Here is a 12,691-nt window from a genome sequence, read left to right as displayed (position 1 = left end):
CTGACCCTCCTTGTTTGCAATGTACTACTACTACTACTGACCCTCCTTGTTTGCAATATACTACTACTACTGACCCTCCTTGTTTGCAATGTACGACTACTACTACTGACCCTCCTTGTTTGCAATGTACTACTACTACTACTGACCCTCCTTGTTTGCAATGTACTACTACTACTACTGACCCTCCTTGTTTGCAATGTACTACTACTGACCCTCCTTGTTTGCAATGTACGACTACTACTACTGACCCTCCTTGTTTGCAATGTACGACTACTACTGCTGACCCTCCTTGTTTGCAATGTACTACTACTACTACTGACCCTCCTTGTTTGCAATGTACTACTACTGACCCTCCTTGTTTGCAATGTACGACTACTACTACTGACCCTCCTTGTTTGCAATGTACGACTACTACTGCTGACCCTCCTTGTTTGCAATGTACTACTACTACTACTGACCCTCCTTGTTTGCAATGTACTACTACTGACCCTCCTTGTTTGCAATGTACTACTACTGACCCTCCTTGTTTGCAATGTACGACTACTACTACTGACCCTCCTTGTTTGCAATGTACTACTACTACTACTGACCCTCCTTGTTTGCAATGTACTACTACTACTATTGACCCTCCTTGTTTGCAATGTACGACTACTGACCCTCCTTGTTTGCAATGTACTACTACTGACCCTCCTTGTTTGCAATGTACTACTACTACTGACCCTCCTTGTTTGCAATGTACGACTACTACTACTGACCATCCTTGTTTGCAATGTATTACTACTACTACTGACCCTCCTTGTTTGCAATGTACGACTACTACTACTGACCCTCCTGGTTTGCAATGTACGACTACTACTACTGACCCTCCTGGTTTGCAATGTACGACTACTACTACTGACCCTCCTGGTTTGCAATGTACGACTACTACTACTGACCCTCCTTGTTTGCAATGTACGACTACTACTACTGACCCTCCTTGTTTGCAATGTACTACTACTGACCCTCCTTGTTTGCAATGTACTACTACTACTACTGACCCTCCTTGTTTGCAATGTACGACAACTACTACTGACCCTCCTTGTTTGCAATGTACGACTATTACTACTGACCCTCCTGGATTGCAATGTACTACTACTACTACTGACCCTCCTTGTTTGCAATGTACGACTACTACTAATACTGACCCTCCTTGTTTGCAATGTATGACTACTACTACTGACCCTCCTTGTTTGCAATGTACGACTACTACTACTGACCCTCCTTGTTTGCAATGTACAACTACTGACCCTCCTTGTTTGCAATGTACTACTACTACTGACCCTCCTTGTTTGCAATGTACTACTACTGACCCTCGTTTGCAATGTACTACTACTACTACTGACCCTCCTTGTTTGCAATGTACGACTACTGACCCTCCTTGTTTGCAATGTACTACTACTACTACTGATCCTCCTTGTTTGCAATGCACGACTACTACTACTGACCCTCCTTGTTTGCAATGCACGACTACTACTACTGACCCTCCTTGTTTGCAATGTACTACTACTGACCCTCCTTGTTTGCAATGTACTACTACTACTACTACTGACCCTCCTTGTTTGCAATGTACGACTACTGACCCTCCTTGTTTGCAATGTACTACTACTACTGATCCTCCTTGTTTGCAATGCACGACTACTACTACTGACCCTCCTTGTTTGCAATGTACTACTACTGACCCTCCTTGTTTGCAATGTACTACTACTACTACTACTGACCCTCCTTGTTTGCAATGTACTACTACTGACCCTCCTTGTTTGCAATGTACTACTACTACTGACCCTCCTTGTTTGCAATGTACGACTACTACTACTGACCCTCCTTGTTTGCAATGTACTACTACTACTACTGACCCTCATTGTTTGCAATGTACGACTACTACTACTGACCCTCCTTGTTTACAATGTACTACTACTACTACTGACCCTCCTTGTTTGCAATGTACGACTACTGACCCTCCTTGTTTGCAATGTACTACTACTACTACTGACCCTCCTTGTTTGCAATGTACGACTACTACTACTGACCCTCCTTGTTTGCAATGTACGACTACTGACCCTCCTTGTTTGCAATGTACTACTACTACTATTGACCCTCCTTGTTTGCAATGTACGACTACTACTACTGACCCTCCTTGTTTGCAATGTACTACTACTACTACTGACCCTCCTTGTTTGCAATATACTACTACTACTGACCCTCCTTGTTTGCAATGTACGACTACTACTACTGACCCTCCTTGTTTGCAATGTACTACTACTACTACTGACCCTCCTTGTTTGCAATGTACTACTACTACTATTGACCCTCCTTGTTTGCAATGTACGACTACTGACCCTCCTTGTTTGCAATGTACTACTACTGACCCTCCTTGTTTGCAATGTACTACTACTACTACTGACCCTCCTTGTTTGCAATGTACGACTACTACTACTGACCATCCTTGTTTGCAATGTATTACTACTACTACTGACCCTCCTTGTTTGCAATGTACGACTACTACTACTGACCCTCCTTGTTTGCAATGTACGACTACTGACCCTCCTTGTTTGCAATGTACTACTGCTACTATTGACCCTCCTTGTTTGCAATGTACGACTACTACTACTGACCCTCCTTGTTTGCAATGTACTACTACTACTACTGACCCTCCTTGTTTGCAATGTACGACTACTGACCCTCCTTGTTTGCAATGTACTACTACTACTACTGACCCTCCTTGTTTGCAATGTACGACTACTACTACTGACCCTCCTTGTTTGCAATGTACTACTACTGACCTTCCTTGTTTGCAATGTACTACTACTACTACTGACCCTCCTTGTTTGCAATGTACGACTACTGACCCTCCTTGTTTGCAATGTACTACTACTACTACTGACCGTCCTTGTTTGCAATGTACGACTACTACTACTGACCCTCCTTGTTTGCAATGTACTACTACTACTGACCCTCCTTGTTTGCAATGTACTACTACTACTACTACTACTACTGACCCTCCTTGTTTGCAATGTACGACTACTGACCCTCCTTGTTTGCAATGTACTACTACTACTACTACTACTACTGACCCTCCTTGTTTGCAATGTACGACTACTACTACTGACCCTCCTTGTTTGCAATGTACTACTACTACTATTGACCCTCCTTGTTTGCAATGTACTACTACTGACCCTCCTTGTTTGCAATGTACGACTACTACTACTGACCCTCCTTGTTTGCAATGTACTACTACTACTACTGACCCTCCTTGTTTGCAATGTACGACTACTGACCCTCCTTGTTTGCAATGTACTACTACTACTACTGATCCTCCTTGTTTGCAATGTACGACTACTACTACTGACCCTCCTTGTTTGCAATGTACTACTACTGACCCTCCTTGTTTGCAATGTACTACTACTGACCCTCCTTGTTTGCAATGTACTACTACTGACCCTCCTTGTTTGCAATGTACTACTACTACTACTACTGACCCTCCTTGTTTGCAATGTACGACTACTGACCCTCCTTGTTTGCAATGTACTACTACTGACCCTCCTTGTTTGCAATGTACTACTACTACTACTGACCCTCCTTGTTTGCAATGTACGACTACTACTACTAACCCTCCTTGTTTGCAATGTACTACTACTACTACTGACCCTCATTGTTTGCAATGTACGACTACTACTACTGACCCTCCTTGTTTGCAATGTACTACTACTACTACTGACCCTCCTTGTTTGCAATGTACGACTACTGACCCTCCTTGTTTGCAATGTACTACTACTACTACTGACCCTCCTTGTTTGCAATGTACGACTACTACTACTGACCCTCCTTGTTTGCAATGTACTACTACTACTACTGACCCTCCTTGTTTGCAATGTACGACTACTGACCCTCCTTGTTTGCAATGTACTACTACTACTACTGACCCTCCTTGTTTGCAATGTACGACTACTACTACTGACCCTCCTTGTTTGCAATGTACTACTACTGACCCTCCTTGTTTGCAATGTACTACTACTACTACTACTGACCCTCCTTGTTTGCAATGTACGACTACTGACCCTCCTTGTTTGCAATGTACTACTACTACTACTGACCCTCCTTGTTTGCAATGTACTACTACTACTACTACTGACCCTCCTTGTTTGCAATGTACTACTACTGACCCTCCTTGTTTGCAATGTACGACTACTACTACTGACCCTCCTTGTTTGCAATGTACTACTACTACTGACCCTCCTTGTTTGCAATGTACGACTACTGACCCTCCTTGTTTGCAATGTACTACTACTGACCCTCCTTGTTTGCAATGTACTACTACTACTACTACTACTGACCCTCCTTGTTTGCAATGTACTACTACTGACCCTCCTTGTTTGCAATGTACGACTACTACTACTGACCCTCCTTGTTTGCAATGTACGACTACTACTACTGACCCTCCTTGTTTGCAATGTACTACTACTGACCCTCCTTGTTTGCAATGTACTACTACTGACCCTCCTTGTTTGCAATGTACGACTACTGACCCTCCTTGTTTGTAATGTACGACTACTGACCCTCCTTGTTTGCAATGTACTACTACTGACCCTCCTTGTTTGCAATGTACTACTACTACTACTACTGACCCTCCTTGTTTGCAATGTACGACTACTGACCCTCCTTGTTTGCAATGTACTACTACTACTACTGACCCTCCTTGTTTGCAATGTACTACTACTACTACTACTGACCCTCCTTGTTTGCAATGTACTACTACTGACCCTCCTTGTTTGCAATGTACGACTACTACTACTGACCCTCCTTGTTTGCAATGTACTACTACTACTGACCCTCCTTGTTTGCAATGTACGACTACTGACCCTCCTTGTTTGCAATGTACTACTACTGACCCTCCTTGTTTGCAATGTACTACTACTACTACTACTACTGACCCTCCTTGTTTGCAATGTACTATTACTACTGACCCTCCTTGTTTGCAATGTACGACTACTACTACTGACCCTCCTTGTTTGCAATGTACGACTACTACTACTGACCCTCCTTGTTTGCAATGTACTACTACTGACCCTCCTTGTTTGCAATGTACTACTACTGACCCTCCTTGTTTGCAATGTACGACTACTGACCCTCCTTGTTTGTAATGTACGACTACTGACCCTCCTTGTTTGCAATGTACTACTACTGACCCTCCTTGTTTGCAATGTACTACTACTGACCCTCCTTGTTTGCAATGTACTACTACTACAGTGCCGGCAAAAAAAATCTTTACAAGACTGCCAAATAGCAAAACCGGCTGAGCTGCACATAGCAACCAATCAGAGGGCAGCTTTCGCTTTACCAGAGAAGTGAAAACTGAGCATTGATTGGTTGATATTTGCAACAAAGCCAGCTTTAATATTAGACAGTTTTTTATTATCTCCCCCATTGTGTACACTTTTAAAAAGTGAAATTATGATTTGCATACTACTACTACTACTAGTTATTAGGCACTGTTACTGCAGTATATTACAGAACAATCAATTCACAGTCACACTGACTCTGCAGGTATAGCACCTCCCCATCACTTGGACTGTTGGATTATTATCCACACATTGAAAATGGAAGTGGTATTGTCAATCTGCTTCAGCAGTGCAGGAGTACACCACAGATATAGGTATTTTTCTATCCTTATGTGTATTGAGCTACTGGAAACTGGTAACAAGAGCTTAATGTACCACACTTTCTGCACACATAATAAACTCATGATGAAACAATTAGTACTGCTCTTCAAAGAAATGCTTTAATTATACTATGACATTTTACCTTCTTCTGGTGTTATGTGCTTCCCAGGTATAAAATATTAAACACAGTGCAAACTGCAAAAGTATAAAATAGCAAGTATTAAAACCATAATTTCTTTCACATAACTGATACAAAACTCTGTGTAACTTACAGCTAGCAGAGGTAAGAGTCCTTGAAAGGCAGCTGCAGACCGAAAGCTGAACTTTTCATTCAAAAATCCACCAAGAGTTGGGCCTACAAATGATCTGAAAATAGATAAAGGAAATTTTGCTTAACAAAAATATGTAAACATCAATACATGTTGTTATCGTTAACCCCTTAGTGACAGAGCCAATTTGGTACTTAAAAACCAAGCCAATTTTTACAATTCTGACCACTGATTGGTCAGGGGTGTGTATAAATATTTAATGTATAAATATATGAGGGGACAGTACAAAGACCTTTCTGATGATCTTTTTAATCATAGACCCGAGACAGGAACAAGGGGGCATCCTCTACGTCTGGAGGAAAGAAGTTTAAAGCATAATAACAGACGCGGATTCTTTACTGTAAGAGCAGTGAGACTATGGAACTCTCTGCCGCATGATGTTGTAATGAGTGATTCATTACTTAAATTTAAGAGGGGACTGGATACCTTTCTGGAAAAGTATAATGTTACAGGGTATATATACTAGATTCCTTGATAGGGCGTTGATCCAGGGAACTAGTCTGATTGCCGTATGTGGAGTCGGGAAGGAATTTTTTTCCCCAATGTGGAGCTTACTCTTTGCCACATGGGTTTTTTTTTGCCTTCCTCTGGATCAACATGTTAGGGCATGTTAGGTTAGGCTATGGGTTGAACTAGATGGACTTATAGTCTTCCTTCAACCTAACTATGTTATTATGTTACTGTCACTTTATGAAGTTATAGCTCTGGAACGCTTCAACATATCCCACTGATTCTGAGAATTTTTTTTCGAAACATTCATGTTAGTGTAAAATTTCTTCCATAAAACTTGTGTTTATTTATGAAAAAAACTGAAATTTGCCAAACGTGGAAAATTTTGCAATTTTCAAACTTTTAATTTTTGTACCCTTAAATCAGAGAGTGCCGTCACACAAAATAGTTAATAACTAACATTTCCAACATGTCTACTTTACAGCAGCACAATTTTGGAAACATTTTTTTTTTTTGTTAGGACGTTATAAGGGTTAAAAGTTGACCAGCAATTTCTCATTTTCAAATTTACAAAACCAATTTTTTTAGGGACCACCTCACATTTGAAGTGAGTTTGGGGGGGGGGTCAATTTAACAGAAAATACCCAAAAGTGACACCATTTTAAAAACTGCACCCTCAAGGTGCAAAAAACCACATTCAAGAAGTTTATTAACCCTTCAGATGCTTCACGAGAACTAAAGCAATGTGGAAGAAAAAAAATGAACATTTTACTTTTTTCACAAAAAATTTACTTTGGAACAATTTTTTTTTTATTTTCACGAGGGTATCAGGAGAAAATGAACCCCAAATATGTTGTGCAATTTCTCCTGAGTACGTTGATAGCCCGTATGTGGGGGAAAGCCACTGTTTGGGCACATGGCAGGGCTCAGAAAGGAGGGAGCACCATTTGACTTTTTGAACGCAAAATTGGCTGGAATCAATGGTGGGCACCATGTCATGTTGGCAGACCCCCTGATGTACCAAAACAGTGGAAACACATTGACAACAAGACCCTGGGGTCAGCTTAATATGCATAAGTATCATAACAGGTTCCCTTTATTTACTACATAAATAGAAGATAAGAGAGATATTTGAATCAGCATGACATTTTCTGTGGAAGTTATCTTGCCACACAGTTTTCCCTATATTTTAAATTAATATCTAGGGGTGATGTAGTCAAACGAGTAACTCTCCTGATGCGACGTATCATCTTACAGTGTTGGGAATTTGGGTACTATAGTTTTGGATAAACTCTCCCACTTCTAATTGATAGCCTTCTCACTATATGCACATGACATACTCCAGAGAAGAGACTACTAGATGGCTGTTCAAGTATACAGCTTACTGTAATATAGTTTATTGGAGTTGTGAAACACACAGCCATCTCCCTAATCCTTCTAAAATATGCTGGAAATGGCCATGTGTGATCACCTTGTCTCTTGTTCTGCTCACCCAGGGTCCCCTGTAATCACAATAGGTTGGATTTAAATTCCTGGGACTCCCTATTTTAAGAAATATATAACTTTCCTTGTTAGGTATAACAAAAGTGTATCAGATTTAAAATCTCTAAACTTTTTATGTTTTATTGTGGATTTTAGGAGTTGTAGAATCTGACAATGTGGCCGTTCGATCACTAAATGTTGTGCAGCTTTTCTTTTGACTGATAAACAGGATCATATAATCACATTAATGAAAAGTGGTAGTATCAATACAACTACTAATGATAAAGAAGCACATACCCTGTAGACCACATTGCATTGAATAGTCCAGATATCAAGCCCAAAGTGCTGAGGCCTTCGTCAAAGCCATTCTCACTGGAAGCAAATAAGATGTGAATGGTTCAAAACAGTTACATCGCAAAATCACATAATGGTCCATTTGTAGCAAAAAAAGTCAAAACCAGAAATGAAAGACATAAGGGAGTAAGTAAAGGCTTCAAAATTCATTTCTAACACATCTAATGTATTATGTGCACCTTTATGCTGGGGCTATGTGCGGACTTTGAGAGCGACACAAGTTTGATATGTGTCACTGCTACATTGCAATGCGATACAAGTGAATGGGGTCACATTTTGCCCCCCGAGCGCATTGTGGCAAGCAAGTCGCAAAAAAGACAACACAGTTAGACTTTTTGTCCAATTACTTGTTGCTGTAGCAGTACCCTTGGGGTCAGAATACATACCCACAAATGTGTATCACAGCCAAAGTCAGCATATACAACAGATAACTTGGATATACTGAGCTATTGATGACCAATTCTTCACATAGGTCAATATCGGATCATTGGAGGTTTGACAGCCAGAGAGCCGACCAAATAGCTATTACATCAGGACCTGAAGTCATTGGCAGGACACAGTGTACAGAACTGCACACCACAACTACACGGTAATACAGAATCTACTGTTGTGCATTACCCGAGGTCATACACTACATGGTATTCTGAGCTTTGTCCATACACTATGTACTTCCAGTGGCCATGAAACCTGCTGATCAGAGAGGGTGCTCGACTCCTAAAAATATCATCTTGAAAACTTCTCTTAAAGATTAGTCATCAATATCTTAGAAACTTTCCAATATTCTTCAATTTCAAACTGTACCAATGGTTCAAATTGAATAGTAAAGTTAAATGTTCTACTTACTATGCTGCACTGAGCATTTCTGGATAAACTGGTATGCCAGAAAGACCTAAGAAAAATCCATCCAAAACCAGTATAAAGATAAACAGCCAAAGTTTACTGAAAAAGACAGGAAAAAAAAATCCATCATATTTAAAGCATTACACTACACAACATATTACATCTTGAAAAACAAGGTCATAGCTTGTTAGGCTATTCCATCCTTCGTTACAAATGATACAGCACCACCTAGTGCCAACAGGGCAGAAATGCAGATAATTCACTTAAAGGGAATCTGTCACCCCAAAATTCACCTATAAGCTAAGGCCACCGGCATCAGGGGCTTATCTACAGCATTCTGTAATGCAGTAGATAAGCCCCTGATGTAACCTAAAAGATAAGAAAAACAAGTTAGATTATACTCACCCAGGGGTGTTCCCGATGTGGTCTGGTCCGATGGGCGTCGCGGTCCGGGTCCAGAGCCTCCCATCTTCATACAATGTCGTCCTCTTCTTTTCTTCCTCACCTTGAAAAATTGATTTTAAAATCTGAAATGTTAACCTACTGAAGTGTATGTGCAGTAAATGCACCAATACTTGGTCGGGGCTCCTTTTGCATCAATTACTGCATCAATGCGGAGTGTCATGGAGGCGATCAGACTGTGGAACTGCTGAGGTGTTATGGAAGCCCAGGTTGCTTCGATTGAAGCCTTCAGCTCATCTGCATTGTTGGGTCTGGTGTCTCTCATCTTCCTCTTGACAATACCCTATAGATTCTCTATGGGGTTAAGGTCAGGCGAGTTTGCTGGCCAATCAAGCACAGTGATACTGTTGTCTTTAAACCAGGTATTGGTACTTTTGGCAGCGTGGATAGGTGCCAAGTCCTGCTGGAGAATGAAATTTCCATCTCCAAAAAGTTGATCGGCAGAGGGAAGCATGAAGTGCTCTAAAATTTTCTGGTACACGGCTGTGCTGACTTTGGTCTTTATAAAAGCACAGTGGACCTACACCAGCAGATGACATTATCATTCATCTAAATTCGTCTTTATGACACTAATTGTAATCTCTAAATATATCATCCACTGACCTACTCCATGTTATAGCTGACTTAATAGTCTTCTTATATTTATATGTTTCATTGTGTCGCGGTAATATACTCGCCATTACATTGTTACTAATCAATTTATGTTTTTTCACAGAGCCGCTTATATTGATTTAGTCTTGCAATTCATTGCCCGATCCTCCTTCCCCTTGAACTTTCGCGGCTCCTCCGTCCCTACCCGGCTGCTTCATCACATAGTAGTTTACATTTCTGAAGTTACCGCACCTTTCCGTCTACTGCGCACTGATCTACAGCAGACAACAGAGGTTGCTATGTGGTGGTACGCACTCTAGTAGCGAGTGGAACGCATACATACATCACTTCCGGTGATGTACTTCCGGTCCTCGGCGCGGACGCTTTGTCTCGCCACCTCACCACATCTGGGCTCACACACGTCCTGCCTTGCACTCCAACTAGCGGCGGACACCACGTTGGATGCGGGCATATGGCCACTAACCACCACCGGTAAGGCTCCTTTCACATTAGTGTCGGAATCTCCCCGTCGCAAAACTTTTGCAGGATGCGTTTTTTCTGCAAAACGACGCATTGTGACGGATTGCAGAAAACGCTAGTGTGAAAGTAGCCTAAGACTTTATACAATAATAACATATTTATCGGCCATGCTTTATTTCCCTTAATGTGGTGCCGCTCCATTATCTTGTAGATAACTTAAGCCTCTCACTCACTGCCAGAGTGAAACACAACTGTCAACCATGTTTGGTAATGTTTGAATACTATACTTGTACCTGTATTTTTATAGCAATTTATCTATACAGTTACAATTTTGTCTTTAGCCTGGCAGATATCATTCTCTAAGGATTGACACTGTCTTCCTGCTAAAGAGGTTAGGATCATAACCACTATTGTAGTAATATCTCCCTCCACCTACAGTATATACCTTCCCATCACAATAATATCTTTTTCAATAATTTTTCAGTCTAAAGTATTTCCATAACAGGTTTTCCTTTAGGATTGTCTTATATTCAGCTCCCCCAATCTTTCCATTAATTCTAACCAGCTTCCCTGCTATTGCTGAGGAAAAGCCTCCCCTCAGCATGATGCTGTCACTACGTTTGACAGTAGGGATTGTATTATCATGGTGACATGCAATATTAGTTTTCCTGCACACGTAGCGTTTTGCATGTAACCCAAAAATTCTACTTTAGTCTTATCTGACCAGAGCACCTTCTTCCACATTCTAGCTGTGCCCTCTAAATGGCATTTTGCAAACTCTAAAAAGATCTTCTTATAGCTTGCTTTCAAAAAGGTCTTTCTTAATGCGAGATTTGTGGAGCAGACGACTAATCGATGTCCTGTGGACAGATTCCCCCTCCTAAGCTGTGGATCTCTGCATCTCCTCCGGAGTGACCATGGGCTTCTTGGCTGCTTCTCTAATTAGTGTTCTCCTTGCTTCAGATGTCAGTTCAGGTGGACGGCAAGTGTCATACTACTTTTGTTTTTGGATGTTGAATTAAACAGTGTTCCGTGAGAGGTTCAAGCTCATGCTATTCTTTTATACCAGGTGGCAGCCTGGTATAAGTTTCTTCATGTGGGCCATATCTCTCTTAAGGTTGCATATTTTTATTTTTTTTATATTTGTATATGCTGTTGAGCTCATTATATGAAGGGCACAGAAATCAGCTGTATAGTTACCATTTTCATCAGTCTCTGCAGTTAACCTTTTGAATTGTGTTTTATTGTCTGTGTATTTGTTCTGAATAAAGATCACTATTGATTTCCCATGAAGTTTTTATTTTTTGCCTGGTCTGTTAAATACCGCTGTCAGAGATTTACAGCATCATTTAACACAGGATGGTGGGGGTGTGTGTCATTCCCACAGCATATCAGCATGCCCATAACATGAATGTGGGGCGCCAAAGGGTTACCATGAAAGCCGGGGGTCTGATGAAGACCTCCGTGCTTATCTTGACTAGAGATGAGCGAATGTTTCAATGTTCGGTTTACGATCGCTGAACTTGCAATATTCGACGAACATAACCTAACGCCATTGAAGTCAATGGGAGGTAAAAACAAATGCATACACAATGCCTTCAAATGTGCCCCAAATCTGCCAAAACATCAAATTAGGGGCATACACCAAGAAAGTGGCCTCAATTCACCCACAGTACAACTTTTAGAATGGTACGGCAGCAAATCAGCCATGCATGGGGTATCAGGGTCTGGGCCAGCATTTACAGCTTTGAACTGAACTTCAAATTAAGATGAGGTGCAACGGGGATTGGTGTATGACTGCTGTGCTAGGAGCCCTGATACCACATGCAACAGCTCAACCGGTTTTTATGCTCAGACACACTCAGGTGGCACAAATATCCGTTTCGTAGACTACTATTGCAACAGGCAACACACATGAAGGAGACTGAACCAGGAGTCTACACATTTCCAAAAATTATTAGCAGACATCAAAGTGGCATCAATTTCACCATAGTAGAAATAGTCTAA

General features: G+C 41.1%; 1 protein-coding gene across 2 annotated transcripts in view; it reads right to left on the bottom strand.

The window, feature by feature from the left end:
• SLC18B1 (solute carrier family 18 member B1) overlaps positions 1-12,691 on the bottom strand; it is a 72,563-nt gene that overhangs the window by 6,006 nt on the left and 53,866 nt on the right. For both annotated transcript variants that reach the window (XM_069726003.1, XM_069726004.1), the window contains exons 10-13: positions 9,155-9,250; positions 8,255-8,329; positions 5,969-6,062; positions 5,839-5,891 (exon numbers count right to left, since the gene is read on the bottom strand). In XM_069726003.1, coding sequence (XP_069582104.1) covers positions 5,839-5,891; positions 5,969-6,062; positions 8,255-8,329; positions 9,155-9,250 — 318 coding nt within the window. The remainder of the gene's footprint in view (positions 1-5,838; positions 5,892-5,968; positions 6,063-8,254; positions 8,330-9,154; positions 9,251-12,691) is intronic.

The sequence above is a fragment of the Ranitomeya imitator genome, chromosome 5 (assembly GCF_032444005.1).
Source record: "Ranitomeya imitator isolate aRanImi1 chromosome 5, aRanImi1.pri, whole genome shotgun sequence".
NCBI lineage: Eukaryota > Metazoa > Chordata > Amphibia > Anura > Dendrobatidae > Ranitomeya > Ranitomeya imitator.
Note: the sequence above shows the minus strand (reverse complement) of the source record. Positions and strands in the feature narration are given on the sequence as shown.